We start from the raw sequence: 18,516 nt of genomic DNA, 5'->3' as shown, positions 1-18,516 counted from the left end.
TGGAGGATGAGAAGCTTGAAACGTATGTAGAAGGTTAGGCTCTAGTTGTCTGTGAAATAGAAAACTCAGCAAGAACATCATTTTCCTACAGTATGACAGGCCTCAACTCCACCACTGCCTCTCCACTGCTCTGCTCCCCACACCCCAACCACTCCATCTGACATGCTGTTTCTGATCAATAAACCTCTATTTTCTCCCCCACACAAGGTTTTCTATTCAATACAGCTGCCAGTGACTTTAAAAACATAGAAGCATGATCCATTTATTATTGGCTGTTACTATGATCTATCTGCTCACCCCGATCTCTCCCCACCACCCAACCTTTCTTTATGCTGGTGCCTATTGGGGAGAGCGGGGGTCTCTTTATTTCCTGCTCATGCTGCTTATTGACAAGCCATCGCTAAGGCCCATCATTCATTGCACACTGTACATGAATGTAAAGACATATGGCATATTGTTTGGAACTGTATGCGATTTAGATAGTTCAGTTGAGGTTTATGCAGACAAAGGCTTCTGCATGGTGTTATATTACTTAGTGCTGAAGAAAGAAAGAGTAAATTACATGGGCAACAGAAAATAGCAACTTTGAAACAAGTTTAATCTTTTCTGTCATTTCAGGATGATGACTAATAACTGCAACACAAAAATGTTGGCCCAAGTTTTCATATTGGAAATGTGGAACTGCCAAGTCTGTGACTATTCCTAAAGAATTTGCGCATTAAAACTTGCACAACACAAATATCAAGTTTTCATTAACTTCTGGAATTACAACACAAACTCAAATTCTTTAATGATGTTTCAACTTCATTTAAACAATTAAATACGTTTAAGTCAAACACAATAAGTTGAAAAATGTAAATATACATCTATATATTTATTACTATTTTATTGTACATTTTCAAGAGAAACAATTTTGTGAACATGAGCATTACTAAGCTTTTTTCTTTTTTTAAAAATGTTTACATAGAAATTAGTAACATGATGTAGTAATGAAGGTCAGACAAGTATTATTTTCTTCCTCAAACCCTCCTGGTTTTATGAGAGTTGTTAAATGAGAAAGTTAGCCTATAGCCAACTTTTGAAAGCTATAGGCAGTGAACACAGTTCACTGCTGCAAGTGTAAGTGTAACTTAAAAATACAGTATATTGCATCACATTGGCAATATGGCAACTAGCTGAAACACTCTCTGTGTGGAAGCTCATCCATGAGGCTTTCACAATGGACAGTCTGCTTAATTTGTGCAGGTGTGGAAGTTTATCTAAACTGTGGTGTGAACCAAACAAACTGTAGTAGCTGAAAACAAAAGTTTCTATCCATTTCCAAACAATAATGCTTAGAGGGTAATGCAATCAGCAAACCAAAATGAGAAAGTGAAGCAAAGAGAGGAAGTGATGTCTTCTATACGTAAGATTTACGAACATATATGTGAAGTGAAAACCTTTTAATTCAAATCTGTCATGTGACAATGTGACTCCCCCCCTGAAGTGCAGCTATTGTAACAGTATAACATTGTCCAGGTGGTTTGGTCTGCCTTTAGAAGAGCAAAAGGTGAACAAAGAACTAGTTTGATTCCAAGGAATACTACCATGTCTTCATACTATCCTGGTATGAAGACACACTTATAGAGACTGTTGAACAACGCACAAGAATATTTACAGTATATTTACCATATATTTTAATGCTTTTAGTTTGGTTTAGAATAAAATAGACCCACAATGACACTTGTACATAGAGTCTTGCTAATCCTGAACTGACACATAGTTTTCTCCTTAGGGAAAATGCCAACAGTTTCTATCTTCCTCAGGCCCAAATAAGCCCAACCGCTCTAACTGGAGGTCTTCCTTAATGTTGTCCTCTGCTTGCCAACTTTTATTAGTTCCACACAAATGTTCACTATCAAGAACATGGGGCCAGAGACGCTGTCTAACCACAACCTATTAATAGTGCAAACAGTTTCTCTTTCTCTGAGCTAGTGCCAGTCTGAAATAGACAAATTTTTTCCAAGCAATGAAGTACTATTAAAAACTGATACTGGGGGAAAATAGGTAAAACACGGCTTTTTACTTTTTTCCAAGGTTAGTTAAAACACAAAATGGAAAAACTGAGATATTTATAAAAAGAAAAAAAAAAGTTAAATGTTTGTAATTCTGGCGATTTGATGAAACCATTTGGAAGGGGAGTAAGAAACGGGGGGGGGGGAAGCCTATGACACAAGCACTTAAACATTACCTTTAAACTTGCTTACCATGGGATGTTTTAGCTGGTCAGCAGAAAAAAACTAAAGCAGCTATTTTTCCCCAAGATGATGAATGGAGTGGGCTTGACGGGTCACTTCTTTCTCTTCTTTTATATTTTCCCCTTCTTCCTTCCTTCCGTCCTTTCCTCTTCCACTTCCCTGTGCCTTCACACCCCTTCCTCTGCAAGCAAAAAGGGATTCCACCAGGTGACACATTTATCAGTGTCAGGATGACGTAAAACCTGTGCAAACCTACAGGAACATCTAAAGACCTATTGTCAGGAAGATGAGTAGTGTCATTTATGTCCACTAGGGTTTCATAAAAAGAGGGCTCTTAAATATCTTCACATCAGTGGACTTTTTTCCAGTTCTCTGAAAAGTTCTCTAACTTTCACATCCATCTGGAAAGCCAGAGTTTCCTAATTCTTTAAAACGTTGGCTGATTTCTTTTTTAGACTTTTGACTGAATGTGTATATGAACCACATGTGGATGATTTCCCTGTTGAGCTTTTAGGGTTGTAAGCTGAGAGTCATTTTTGCTCTGGCTGACATTTCTTCTGCACAAAGTTAAGGAGTTGGTTTGAGGTTTGCAGGGACAAGTTCGCAGGTGTAACAAACCAGGCCCCACTCCTTACCCTAGCAGCCACAAAACCGCCTCATAGAGGCACCATAATTCATTTAGTTCCAGGCCTCACCCAGTGATGCTTAAGGTCTGTGGGTGGTCCACAATACAGCATAACAAATAACAGTAGCAGTCTCTACTCTCCAGAAAAGACATTAAATATACCTCTATAACTTACTTATTCTTGTCTTTTCAACACAGAGTGATTTAGGCACATACAATATACAATGTACCAAATAGTGGCATACCATATATTCCTGTGTGCTAGGAAAAAATCTCTTAATTGTCTTGCTGATATGACAAGTTGGTCAAGATATCTAACCAAACTATCTCCAACACAGACAAGCTCTTTTCTTAATGTCCAAGCACATCAATGACTACATGTTGTAATGGATAATTTTATCAACTGTCATAAAATAAAACCCCGAATATCTCTGACAAGCTGACAGACAGGCTCTCCAGCAAAAAACATGAAGGACCGAAAGAACCCAAAAGAGAGAAAGAAAATGTAGTTCTAGCCCAACTTTCTTTCCAAACTTGTTAGAAAATGCTTGTCAGTCTTAATTACTACATATTTCAGGCCAGCAATGGATGAAATTACAGCTCTATTTTCTGTGAAGAATTTGACAATGTTTAGCTCACATTCTTACTGAGAAAGCTGTCTTCATTAAAGGCTGCTTTTTTCAGCATTTTCAGTCAAGAGCAATAAAGTGACCTTTTAAAGAGAAACTTGAATACATCACAACAACTGCTGTCATGTAAGTGAACATAAAGTAGTGCATACTTAAAGTACCTGTACTGCTTTCTAAAGCAGCATTAAATAAAACGAATCTTCAATATTCTTTACAAATAAATATATAAAAAGTGTGAGATGTTCATTTTGTATCAACTGTGCCATAAATCAGGTGATGGATGGAACAGTGCTGCATTAGCAGTTCAGAGTTTGGAATGTTGTTTCAGACCCTAACCTTGCTGAAGTACAGTCATAATAGAAGAGTGTCCTTTAACAACTTCATAACTGATGTGTCTGGTGTGACTTTGTGTCAGCACTTACTTTGATTTTGATTATACGTAGGTATCTGATTAAAGTGTGCCAAATTCAAATGCAGGCCACATTGACCAGATTTCTCTTTTCTTGAGAAAAGAAAGAAAAATTCTTACCATGCCCACCTGTAATATGGCACAATATTATGGCTTCCAACTTGACACAGAATTTGAAAAAAAATATATAAGATGTAACTGATGGGTATACAATTTAAACTAGAAGCCTATAAACAGCAAATAATAAGACACATACACAATTTCCGCAATGTCTACAGATAAATCAGACCAGACTTCTCTTGATTTATGCAAGTTAAAATTAGCAAAATTATTTATATTTGCTAAATGCTACAATAATGAGAGAAATAATATGTTAGATCAAAAATTTTGAATTTTTACATACCTTTCCTAAGTATTTGGTAGCAATGCCATTGAACTATATGAATTAATCAAATGTTTTGGACATTCCTTCACAACCTGCTCTAGAATTTTGGTTTATTCCTCCAGACAGAACTGGTGAAATTATGCTTGGCATTATTGTCCATTTGGAAGACCACCTGTGCCTGATTGCAGGAACTGATTTACCTCCCTGGTTGATGTCTTTGACGTCAACATTTCAACATAATGTCATTTCCTCATGATGCCACATTTTGCATCATGAGACTAATTGTGACATTAATGAATCAATCTCTGACATATTATTTTATTATTGTTGGTAATTTGAACTGAGCAAGAGAACATTGGTCCAATTTAGCTTCAGGACAGTGAGGAAAAATTATGTATGTTTGTTTATGTAAACTTTGAGTTTCAGCTGTACATCTTTCTAATGATAAAATAATAAGACAATATACAATTGTCTTATTATTTTATTATAAAAGAATAACAAGTTGGGGGTTTTTTTCAAAAAAAAAGATTTCTGGCTCCAGTAGCCTTTAATGTGGTCAGACAGGAATGTGGGTTCTGAAAGAGGGATAAGACAAGCTGCAAAGGTCAACAGGTCAGGACTCAAACCAGGGATGGCCACATCAACAACTACGGTCCCAATATGTGGCACACGCTTTACCCATGTGACATCGCCGTGCCCAATAGAATTATGTTTGAACTATGTTTGATATTTCACCTATTGGTAAAGCATTAAACTTTTATACTCTTCTTTAATGGTAACATTCTTAACATATATGTTATTTTGGTAATATCAGTAGACGTAAACCAAGAAATATAGCATTGCAGTGTTTGCCTACAAATTACTAAATCCTCCTCGCTCTAGGCACTCAAAAGGTGTATTTCTGATGAAATTCTGATGATTTAAGATGGAATTCATGGATGCATCCTGTTTGCAAGTTGGACAACTCTATGTGTAAGCCCCAGGCTGAGAACAGACATAGTTTAACCTTCGTTAGATAACTACAGATGAGCTGTGATCCAGAAAGTTCTTGTCTGTCTGTGTAGTCATTGTAAAGCAGACACACACTCTATGGTAACGTCTTCATTGTAAAATATGAATATAAGCTCACATATTATTTTAAATTAACCATTACTGTACAACGCAAAGCTTATTAGATTTCACCATGTGATAATTTAGGTACAAAATAAGCAAAAGTGGAAAAAAATCTGAATATTTGAGCACACCAAAAGATCACTACACCTTTGAAAAATATGTAACCCCCCCTAGAAATTAAACAGGGGTGTACTATTTGCTATGCAATGTGTTGACCATGCATACAACTGTTGCTTCCATGCAACGTACGAGAGAGACCAGAATCAAGGTGGTACAAATCAAATGCATCACTTGATCACCAAATGTGACCTTGTGCAACAATAAGTGCTGATATTGTGCACTTATATGTATGTAAAAAACATGCCAAGAATGGAACATTTTTGTAATTGCCACAATAGATGAATGGATGAAAAGTAGCAAAGTGATACAAAATGCCTTCTTGAGCTTAATTTGCAGCCACAAGCCCTTTGCATCATTGATGATTATAAACACCTCTGCATACACAATCAAATGCAAAGTGATCTGTTTGACAACTAAATCATTGTCAACATTCAGAAAATCTACAGCAGAATGGCTAAATAAAGATGCTAGGGCCACACTTTAGAAAAGTTCTGAACTTTAGAGAAGTTCTGAATAAAAAGTACTCATTAATATCTATGCATTTTGGAAGAGGAAGAGGAGGTGACCAAAATTTGGGTTACTGTGGCTCACCTGTTGAAAGAGTAGCCAACAAGTAAATTTGAATTTGTGGTCTTTACCAGGTTCGAAGGTTATTTAACTTGTATCTCAAGTGTACAAGTCCACACACCTCAGATTCTACTAAATTGAAGGCAGAAACTAAACAAATCCCTAAATTCCCATATAGGTACAAAATACATTAAACCTGTTATATATCATGGCGTAAGAATTTACAAGGCGAGTAATTTCTTTTTACCATGACTAAAGAAAATTATGCAGCATTTACTATAATCTCTTATTACACCTGGTTACCTCTCACCTATCAGTTCTCACATGTGTTCTCTTTGTAAAAGTTTAGAGACTAAAGGAAGAGAACAAAAGAACATAAATTTTCAGGAGCAAATTCCTTTAGTCAAAGACAGGAACCGACTACAGATAATGTTTCCTGGTGTCTCCATGACCAACCATTATGCCACAGTTAATGGTTAGGATCTCAGTATTTACTCTCCATTAAGCCTCTACACACAGTAAAGAGACACACACACATATATGCACACACGTACATAGTGAGAAAGAGAGAGAGAGAGAGAGAGAGAAGATACCATAGTGAACAAGTGACCTGCGCATCACCACTTCTTTTGGTGTGTCACTTAAAGGTTAGCAAACACACACAGCGAAGCACGCCACCAAAGATCATATACCAGAGAGGTAAGCAAACTTACTCTCACAGTAGACTGGAGAAAGACTTTATCATGGAGGTAGAATACCCACCCCCCATCACCTGTTTTAAATCCATAAAACAGCTCTCACAGTCTATTCACCTGCCTTATTTTATAGATCTCTCAGCTGCAATTAGACTTTATTAGCCATTTGCAGAAACAACCAGCACTATAGCAGCCCTAATTGAAGAGCGAGCCATTGATTAGAGGTGTTAGCCTTTCAAACTGGAGTGCTTAGTGTAATTAGGCTTACATAATCAAAACAAATACATTAAATAAATGAGCAGTCATATCTTTGTATTGCTGAATAATAAAATCTTTTTTTAGGAATGTTTCTTTCAACATTATGTGTCACTCTTTATGTGTCATAAAGAGTCTCTCCAAGAATCTCTCATATTTATTTCCTAATATTCAGTCAGATAAATAGAATACAAATACCAGTTCTCACCGACTTAACTTCAGGCTGTCCATAGAGTACAAATGTGAGAAATGTGAATGGGGTTATTGCATTTCAGTAGAAGTAGAGTTTATTTCATTGATAGCCAATTAGCTGTTCTGTGTCATTAACAGTGTTTAATGGTATGGCAGGTTTGCTAAAAGGGATACTGGCTGCAAAAAGGGAAAGGAGAATAGTCCATTGGGCACAGATGTTGTGTGTATCGGTGTGTATATTAGGTAATGGCCAAGGGTCAGTCAGAGGGGATACAATGTGTTTGTCACAAGTGACCGCTCCACGACCAGACACCAGTCGACCAGGCACTGGCATTTGTAACAGGTATTTCTGTGTTAAAGGTAGACAGAGTAACAGCCCTTCGTCCTCCTTAGCACCCTTTTTCTTTTCACTGTCCAGACTGTTACAGCCAACCGCACACTGACCCTGCGGTCGTTCTAGTGTGTTTGTCTGTCTGAGAAAAAAGGAGCTAGGAACTCAGGATCCCACACGATAACCAGATTCAGTCAGATAAACAGCAGAATAAGCAGAGGAGAGATTTTATAGAGTCAGGTGTGAGTATTTGTATGTGTAACGGCATGTCTGTCATGAATGACCGCACACTCACCTGGTGGCTACAACTGGCCTTGTGATAGGATTCGTTTTTCTTTGTCCAGATCGCAATGTCTATGCAGAAAAGTAGTTCAGTTATAATGATTATGATAAACTTAAAAACGCTTAGGTCTAAAACTCTTACATTTCATTCTGTTACACAAGTTACTAGTTTTCCAAAATGATCATCAAAATGTTAGAAATAGAAATTCCATATAAAGTAGTGACAATAAAAAGGAGGACTGGAATTTAATTTTAACAAATTCTACACAGAAAAAAAACACACTTGGAAAAAAAATAAAAACACATTTAGTTACACCTTTCATAGGCACACTGATGTAATCTGACTAGGTAGGTGTTGCCGTGGAGTTTAAGAACATCTGCCAATCCCCAAGTAGACGGAAAAGAAGCTCTGGTGTCCATGAGTTCAGAAAATTTGATGAACACTGATGGAAGATGAGACTAGATTACTTTCCTTGCTGGGTGGGATATTCTTTTATTTTAAAATTTTTCATGAGAACATAGCTGTGTGTAAACTTTGCAACAAAGTTTTCTTATCCTCCCAGAATGTCAGGTTTGCTTGAGGTGATGTGAACCATCTAGCAACATTCAATGCCAGCAGTGATGTTGTATTAACTTATCAGAATAATATGTCTTTCCACAGAAAACATATTGTCAAGCACCGAATGTAAATGTGTGCATTCACTGCGTGCATACTACAAAAATGAGTGGATATGCTCTCCATCATTACATTTTATTCCAACTATGCATGACTGGCCTTAGGAAATCTTGTTCTAGCTTTAACAATGCCGATTTTTCATGTTTTACCCTTGGTTTACTATAAGCAACTCCAATGTGTAATATCTACATGCTGAGTGTATTATTGGTTCAAACATGGGTCACATTTTGTCATCTTTCATGGGAATAAACTTATAGGAGAAAACTTAGTTGACATTTGAATATGAGGATTTTTCAAAATAAAAAAAATTTGGAAGATTTAATTTGCTGTTCAATTTTATGTGAAGACAGCTGGCAGTTTTTAAAGTAATCTCTCTCCAATTTGTAGCTCACATTAACTCAGCTGACATGTTTAAACCATCAACAGGAAATCTGTCACAGTACCAGCAAGCTGAATAGTGTGAACTTTCCAATTCCGGGTATTTGTTTTATCAATAAATAAATCAGTGACAGCTTTAATGCTCATCACACTGAGCATCTACAGATGTGCTCCGATTTCCTCCATTGAGACTCTGCCAAACATCCACTCAATAGCAAAGACAGAGACTTTGAGAAGCATAACTGGAACAGCTCCTCTATTACAAGAACAATGGCAGGGGTAATATTCCCTCCACAGATGTTTCTGGTACTTTACTCCCCTGTGGGACCCTCCACCTTAGAGCTTCACTAAATGACGGCGAAGCTATCTGTTGTAAACAAAACAATTGAGATTAAAAAAAGCATGCCTATTATTTATGACAAATATTCATGTACTTGCATGAGCATGAACATATAGACTATGTAACAAAGAGAAAACAACACTGAAACCTTCCAATATTTTATTTAATCCGAGACCAATGTGGTTTGTTTATTATTTTGCAAATTAAATGTCACAGTACTACTGAGCACTATTGTTGCTCCTGCTGGCTCTTGAAAATAGAAGCCTATAGGAAGCAATGAACAATGACTGTTACATGACCCGCTAATAGATCTAGCAGTTGTTCTGGGCTTTTTTTTGCATGAATGTGTGTTTGTGTGTCTGAGAGATGGTAAGATGTTTACACAGCTTGGGAGGAAAACAGCAAAGTGACAAAAATGGCAAAAAAAAAAAAAAAAGATGGCCGTGTAGATACTGCTGCAGTATTTTGTGATCACATGTAAAAAATATTTGTATCTGTATTTGTTGGATAGCTGGAGCACAATCATGCAGATCAAGGAAAACATTTCATCTTTGAAGTAAGATGGTCCCAGGATGGATTCCTTTTACAGATGAACATAACTAGAAATGGGCCTTAGTGTCTGGAGTTTGTTTTGTGAAAAAAAAGCCAGTTTTTGAATCCAATATCTCAGGTATTGACCTGTTCTTTTTAAAACCTTTCATCCAACAGTAGTTAGTTCTTAAGGCCCACATTAAAGGCAAAAGCAGAAATATGCCAGGGGTCAGAGAGGCAGCAGTCTGTGAAGAAGTGCTTGGAAGAGACTCAAGATTCTGGCAGATTAATTATTATCTTGTGTGGGTGCGTGTGTGCGGGGGTGTGCATGTGTGTGTTTCTGTCTGCGGATGGAGATTTGGTCAGGCTGTGTGACTCATAGCTACCGCAGCATATTCTTGGATATTCTCGGGGGGAATGATGTTTATACTAAAGTGAACTGTATGTGTAGGTGTGCACCCCTCACCATTCTACAAACTCTCTCTCATTGTCCTTTTCTAAAGTCGTCCACCTGAAAGGCTTCTTTTTCTTCTGTTCTTGTCTGCTGTTAGCTCCACTTCCTCAGATGTAATGAAGATGAAAGAGAAGAAATACATGTTCCTTGAAAAATGTAAACTGTCAAACAAATCACATTTCTTGAACACCTTTGTTGCCTAATTCTACGTTTTTTTAATGGTATGTAGCTTTTCTCCAAACAAGTGCTAAGTAAAATTAAGAACTAATTTAATTTCACATTTATTTAATTAACCAGAATAGATTAGGTAAGCAGATCCGTTTTCATTTGAATTAATGGTCAGATGCCACGCTCTTTAGCAGAAGCCCTCTAGATTCAATTGATAACAATTGTTGTTGGGTCCCAGTTTGTTGAGACTTTTTTACAACCATTTCTTATTGCTGATGTATTGCTCTGGTCTACTGGTGCAGTCAAGTGTGAACTAAGATTTGGCTTAAATTTGGACCATTACTCCTTGAGCAAGTAAAGGATAAGTCTGTTGGTTATACAAAATATGTTCATTACAATTAATACACAAAATCATTTCCAGAAATTGAGATTTCACGCGATCAATCCTGCCTGTTTTGAGCCAATTAAAGAACGCTTGTTTCAGGGCTACGTCACAATTATGCAAAAGAGCTGCTGCTGTTGCAAGTCCTCCAAACTCAGGGTTTACATTAGCATCTCAGACACATGAAAATTGCTACAAGCAGATGAACAGTGATACAACCGCACATCTTTGAGTATTTTCCCCCACAAATGCAACCTTTTTTATATATATATTTGCGAGGTTAGAGGAGAAGCACCTATCTCCACATGTGCATAGAAAAGAAAAGTGACAATATTGATAATGTCCAGATGTTTCACAAACACTGCATCTTCTCAATGTAGACTATCCAGTTTACTACAATTCCAAAAATAAAAAAATGCGCAGATGTAAGGTGAAGCACCATTTAGGCCTCATTTAGCATAGCATTACCTTATGACAAATCATATTCATGCATAACAACAATGCAAAACACACAACACATCATTAAATACTTACCTCGCCATCATCTCCATATGTGTGACAAACAGTAGGAAGAAAGTCTTCCTTCAGTCCAAGTCTTTTGGTAAATACTGCCATGTACTGTTGGCAGTTTTCAAAGGACTCCTTCCTAAACCGATCTGTGCAAACTACAACGTTTCTTGGCAATATCACAGACAAAGCAAAAATAAAATGAAGCCACGACATTCTATCCTCCGTCACTGTAAGAAAATGCATGAGCACATGCTCTATACTGCAGCCGACAACAAATAATTTTCGTATTTCAGCAGCCATTGCAGCCGTAGCTAAGCGACTTGAATGAAAGGGGTGGAGCTCCACTTGGGTTGTCAGGTGACGGGCTGGACCTGATTTTGGGTTGCTAGGTAGCAAATTGTGACACAACATTATAGAGGTATTTGAAACAGACTGTTTTGCAGACACTAGCTGATCATTTATTTATTCCCAAGAAACAGCTTCTTTTTTTTCTTGCTCTTTGACTGTTTCTAGGAGCAGGAGACGCCCAAATGGAAGTACAGAAACATGCCAAAAGTGAATTTGCATAAGGATGGACCTTTACAAATGACATGTAAAAATAATGCAAGATAATGTGAGATAATTATAAATGTTTCTTTAATTTTACTGAATGGAATCAAATGGGATGAATGAATTTCTTGATTCTTGTACTGTAGCTGTATGTCTGTTAAATCCAAACTCATGTTAATAAACTTATTGGTAGGTAACTTCTTCATGGATGGTTTCAAAGGGAAACTTGGAATTGTACTCTGTGTAGTTGGATTGATTAGGGTTTGATTGCACATTGACATTTTTACCACACACAAATCATGTTATAAGAAAGCTATGACTTTTCAGGGAAAAGACACAGTGTGGCTTTTATATAACTTCACTATCCCAAGCTAAAAGTTAATAGAAATATATTTAAAATAAAATAATACTTATTGTAGTTTTCATTCATAGTGTTTGAGCATTCGTCTTTAATGCCTTGTCGACTTTCTCTTCCCTCCTTTCTTTTGGCCTTTTTCCCCCAATTTTCATTCCTTGCACATAACTCCAGTCCCGCTGAATCATTTCCTTCAGTAGGAGATGTTAGCAGAACATTCAGCTTTATGCAGATCTTGTTCTTTCATACTATTTCTGTCTCCCCTCTTTCTGTCAAGAACATTAGGATGTTGCCCCAGCATGCCCTCAATCCTAGTGATTTACTCTCTCCTTCAAATTCTTTCATCAGATGTCAATCTGACATCACTGTTTTCTACCTCGATCAACTTAGTATGTTGGAGGGACGGGTATTATATTGATTAATTTAGTTACATTATTATGTGTTTTAAACTTTCACATTTTGTCACATTAAAACTACCTAAAAAATATTGGAGTTTTTTTTGATAAACTAATTAAAGTTCTGCATAATTGTGAAGTGGAGAGAATATAGTCTTTCATTTTATTAATAACATTTGTTTGACCCAGTGTGCATCTATATTCAACTTGCCATGATTCGCTCATTGTAGAACCGCCATTTGCTACAATTACAGCAATTAGAGTTGTTCAGAGTATGTCTCTACCAGCTTTGTACACCAACATACTGAAATATTTGCCCATATTTTTTTCCATAAAAGCTCAGGCTTGGTCAGACAGGACAGGCAGTGTATGTGAATTACTAAGATGAAACACTGACACAGATTCCCAGGTGGATTTTGATGTGGACTATGACTGGGCCATTCAAACACATAAATATGCTGTCTAAATTGTTACATGTTAGATCTTAATTTACGTACGTTTAGACTTATTGCCATGCAGAAAGATGAACTTCTGCTCCAGGTTCAAGTCCCATGTAGTCTTTTCTTCCATGATTGCCCTTTTTATATGCCCATCCATCTTTCAATCAATTCTGACCAGTGGTATTTTTTTCTCTGAAAAATAATCTCCACAGCATAATTGCATGCTTAATGTGTGCCCTGCAAATTTGTCTTCTTTATACATGAAGATGTGATTCCCACATCTTCATGTATGTTTAAGTTTTGACAACCATGGCTGTCTTTCAGTAATACCATGTTTTGTTTTGTCAATTTTAGACCCATTTTTTACAGCACATGACTGACAGTTGCCCTGTTACAGATTGAGACAGTGAGAACTATGTTACATTTGTCAACAGTGTTCTCTTTGTGACCAACTTGAGCTTTTAGATTTCAGTCATGTAATATTGAGATAATCAAACCTCTCAGACAGTATCAGCACCCTTCAGATCATCAGTGGTAAACATCCAACTCTCACACAAAAAGTTACGCACACACGCCTACAAACAGACACTCAATTGCACACTCCTTTCGCTTGACAAAGGAGTCTGTCTTTGTTTGATCTCTGTGAGGTTTATCTCCTGAACCCAAATGTCAACACTGGTTGTTGACAGACTCTGTTTCCTCCAATAATCCATTGACTGTCTACATCCAAGACCCGGAGAGCAGCAGGTAATAGCAGTTTGACCTGAGGGCACAGAAGAAAGTTAAAAGAACTGGAAATATCCTAACCTTCATGGAAGGTTGGATTGAAACATGGATTGTTCCTGAAAAAGAAAAATCAAAAAAAAAAAAGTATTTGCCCCCATTCAGATTTATTTTGTTTCTTAAATGTTTGAAAATATCAAAATCATTTTATTATCAGGCAAAGTGGTAACCAGACCACTTCAAAGTAAAATTGTACCACCTTAATTTTTAATTCCTTATTAATATGAAACTGTTAAGGCAAAAAATACAATTGGTCCAAAGGACAACTGGTTACAGATTCTGTGCCAGTGCATTTCATCATGATTTTTGCATTATCTATTAGGGGTGCCGGAACCAGTTCTACAGGAACTGGCCCTAGTTCGGGGCATAGAGGACCACTTCAATTGGCTATCCAAGGAATTTTAGCTATATTCAGCTTTAACATCTTTTTTATGAGGTGCAATTTGGTTTGAGTCTAAAATACTGATTGTAATCTAAAATTTAGAACTAGTCATGGTGCCAAGTGTCTTAGATTTCTATCACACACATAAATGAATCTATTTCAATGAGATAAACATTCTTTTTATCTCATTGCAGGTGAGCAGGTTGCTTTTTATAGCCAGTAATGTTGTGATCCCATAATCAGTAAGACTGTTTGTCTTTGAGCCAATCAGATAAATCTAGACTTCACAATCAAACATGACTCCTGATTAGTCCAAAGTTTCATGTTTGCTCCTGGCAAAACAGTTTGTCATTTTCTTTCTGACATTGACAACCTCAATCTGCAAACTAGAAAACGTCTTTATACAAAATCAAATGCACACATTGATTCCCACATCTTCATGAATGTTTAAGTGTTGATTTTCATGATCCACATATGTCTCTATGTTGCTTACCTTTTCCCACATCTCTCTTTTTCTCCATACAAGTTAATCATTCTTCTAAAGCTAGCTTGCCATAGAAGTTCTGTGTCATTTTATAACTTGACCTGCACCCCAGCCCACAAAACTGATGACAGTTCCCCCATTAGCAGTTGTCAGAGATTCTCTGACTCTACCCACAAATATTTACAAATAACCTACTTTTATACAGAGATTTTGGTGACATAAATAATTATAAATAATCATGAATAATGACAACAGTAAGGTTGATCTACTGATTATGTTAATGATGTGGTTGTTAGTACTTGCTATATGACAGATTCAGGTCAGTTAAACAGAATAATTAAAGAAATAAGGAGTATATATATATATATATATATATATATATATATATATATATATATATATATATATATATATATATATATATATATAATTGTTTAATCTTAAATGAGGACACAAATCTTTGGGGAGGAGTATTTAGTTCTCTTTTGGCTTTCTTTAGTGAGGTAGTGAGGTGAGGCCATTTTAGGAAAAGAAAAACATGAAAAGGAAGTAACATCTGGAACATGTTGACTCCACAAAGAGACTGATTTGTGTTTCAGCCCAGTTTAAAATTTAGAAAGAACTTTTTGTTTTTTAGTTAAAAAAAAAAGAAAGAAAAATTGTAAATTGTATGCATAAAGGAAACTTGTGCTGCTGGGGCACCAAAACGAACTCCAACAAGGGCCCACAGTCTTTTTATATTCAGCCCTGAGAATTTGCACAAATAACAGGTTACAGTTATTTGTGCAACAAGTTGCTTTGTACTTAAAAATCCTGTGATTTTGCAGTTTTATAGACTCTATACCTCCATATGTCGCCTTTCTTCAGTTTTCCATTTATTTCTAAAATAGGCTGGCTATTATGGTGTAAAATCCTCTTGATGTTTCCAAAGTAACAGTCTTTTTTTTTCTACTCTCAAGTGCAAATCTGGATGAGCGCACAAGTTCCACGCGTGTTTGCGGAGTTGGCCTTATTTTGCGGGTGGGCCTCTTATTTCTGTCAGGTGACTCTACTTGGACGTACCCCTTCAACGGGAAAGCTAAAATACCCAACGTAAGAGCTCTGACTGTTATCACTTAAGCTGCTAGTAATAAATCAAATACAAAGATATAACTTGGGGAGCGGAGGTTGCTTTGATTTGTATACAAAGGCATTTCAAACTGCAGGCCACTTTTACACACATTTTGTTCTGCAAATCTGCGCAAACAAAGCCAAACACTTACGCTGATTGAATTTTTATTTAACACAACACTTGAACACTGGAACGGAAAACAGATATAAATTTAATACAACATTCTTTACTGTAAGTACTTAGGACATTGTAAAATAGATTTTCAGATTAATAAAACAAGACATAGACATCAAAAATAGTAGACATACATATAAAAAGAACGTGCAGAAACAGATGAACGCCTGGGCTTTTCCCAGCTTGTTTCACACTCTACACCACATACCTTTGCGCTCAGACTCTGCACTCGGTGGGCTAATGGGGAGTCTGCAGTTGCATCACCTTTTTTTTTTATTTTCCTTGTCCCCCATCACCCTCACCCCACCTCAATCCATCAATGCAGCTTTTTAAAGTCCATCATTAACGGGATTAAACAGCTGAGATTTCAGAGCGGTGGAACTACGGAGCTTTGAGGCAATACTTCCCGGTCTCCTTGCCTGATTGGGCCGATGAGACGTGATGTCAGATGACCGCATGCGCCTCGGATTGGAGAGACGGGCGTAAACAAAGCCGCGAGGAGGGAGTGGAGGAGGAGGAGGAGGAGGAGGAGGAGGAAGAGGAAGAGGACAGGTCTCCACATCTCCAGACAGTCCGACCAAGACACCGAAGCCGACTTTACGCTTAGGGGAGGGCTGCCCCGCCGGCGCGTGCTTGTCTGCTCAAGGCTCTAACTTACTTTGACAGCCTCGTGTTAATTGGTGACGTGCTGCAAGGAATTCTGGAAGAGATAAAGGCAAACTTGCCGTCGTCCTTCCATCCGGACGTTGAGCAGTTTTTCATTTAGCAGAGAGAAATTTACCAACTTATCGCGCATCTGCCCTTCGTTAAATACTTCAAAGGGGGAAGCATCATTGTAGATTCCCTTCTCTTAGACGCAGATAGTTAAAGTAAATGAGTGAAGCTGAGTAACAGCGATCGGGTATCTGAGTATATGAGCGTTTCGATCACGTTTAGAGAAAGTCTGAGTGGTCTGGATCAGGCTGAAAGCATGGTCCAATAATTTGGAAGACGGAGGGAGAAGGCGGGAGACACAGAAAGTAAGAAACAGAACAGGACAGAAAAAAAAAGACTTTCGGGACACTTCGAAGTGTGTTTGCCTCACACATCCAGGTGTCCCGCCGAGCGGTGCGCGGTCTCCAGCTCGGGCCGGGAGCGCTGACATGCTGCCCAAAGTCGAGACTGAATCTTTGGGACTCACTCGATCGTATGGGGAACAGGGGCACATGCCAAGGAACTTGCAAGGTAAGAATAGTCACTCCGCCGATTGTCTATAGATGTAACTGCTCCATAATGAGGTGTCCACTTTTGAGCAGCGCATCTGGCTGAAGTTCTCAGCGCGGTAAAGTAAAAACTTTGGTGCTAAGTTATTTGCGTTACTTTTACACTGATGGCTTCTGCCGCTTTCATAAAACTAGTGCCATAAAAGTGTTTAATGGCTGGTTGTATTTACTTGACGGATTGAAGAGTTACGGAAATGGGTTTCCATAAACTTTAATAATTTATTTATATTATTATTTTTATTTGTTACCTTGCAACCCAGGATATGTATTTAGATGCAAATTTAAATGCAATTCTTTACGTTTTTGCTAGTGAACAATTGTCACGATCAACTGTCAATTAACCAAACATTAAAAAACGCGCAAAAACCTGAAAGGCAGGAAACCCGTACGTAAGCGTTTACCTTGTTTCTATTTCTGAGATTTTGTAATTAGACTACCGGACTACATCTTAATGCCATAAAATGACAATTGTCAAGATCATGTGTCATTTGTAAACAAAATATATTCAAGAGTCAGACAGACATTTTCTACCCCCAGAAGATAAGTTAAGAGTCCAGAATCATCATCTTATTTTGACGAGTTGATCCAAAGTTTTCTTGTCCTTGTAAAAGTGTGAGAAATAAAACGAAACTATGTTCTCAAATATGCAGTCTCCTAATGTCTTCACTTAACTTTTTAAAATAATATATAGAACTAAATTGTTTAAATTCGAAAGTCGGTGGAGGTTTTTATTTGGTACATAATAAAATGACATTTTACTTTTAAACACATGAATAAAAAACATACCATTATTTTCCTATTTGAGAAGCAGAATTAATGATCTGATTTTAAAAAGCATCTTTGATGCTATAACGTTTCTTAGAATGGACATAATTATGCATCTTTCCCTCGGGCTTACATTAATTTTATTTTCTTGATCTTCCCGCGAAACAGACTACACTCGCAGCAGCGGAAAAAAAAAGAAGACTGACTCATTGTCAAAGATAAACACGTGTAACCTGCATATTCCACACGTCATTCCACTGCAATATAAGCGGGAAATCAATTAGTCCGCTTTGGTTTTATGACACAGTGATAAGGCTCATAGAAGGAGTGGTTTGTTTGGGGGGTTATTATCTGATTTGGCGAAAAACAAAAAACAAAAAAAACGAGGTAATGTGAGTGGAAATATATTTTTGTCATTATTCTGTTTTGATTGGATGTATGAACAGGTGGCCTTCTAGTAGGTACTTGTTAAAAAAAAAAACATACCGCTTTGTTGAATTAAATCCTTAAAAAGCAAACGCTGTTTCCCTTTTATTT

At 37.2% G+C, this 18,516-nt stretch overlaps 1 protein-coding gene across 1 annotated transcript in view; it reads left to right on the top strand.

Moving 5' to 3' along the window:
* Positions 1-16,484: 16,484 nt before the first annotated feature.
* Positions 16,485-18,516, top strand: part of nr5a2 (nuclear receptor subfamily 5, group A, member 2) — a 71,703-nt gene continuing 69,671 nt past the window's right edge. Inside the window, exon 1 of the mRNA XM_032572234.1 lies at positions 16,485-17,176. Within this exon, the coding sequence (XP_032428125.1) occupies positions 17,095-17,176 (82 nt within the window). The 5' untranslated portion in view covers positions 16,485-17,094. The remainder of the gene's footprint in view (positions 17,177-18,516) is intronic.

Source organism: Xiphophorus hellerii, chromosome 9, assembly GCF_003331165.1.
Source record: "Xiphophorus hellerii strain 12219 chromosome 9, Xiphophorus_hellerii-4.1, whole genome shotgun sequence".
In the NCBI taxonomy this organism is placed as follows: domain Eukaryota; kingdom Metazoa; phylum Chordata; class Actinopteri; order Cyprinodontiformes; family Poeciliidae; genus Xiphophorus; species Xiphophorus hellerii.
This window is presented reverse-complemented; position numbering and strand designations above follow the sequence as displayed.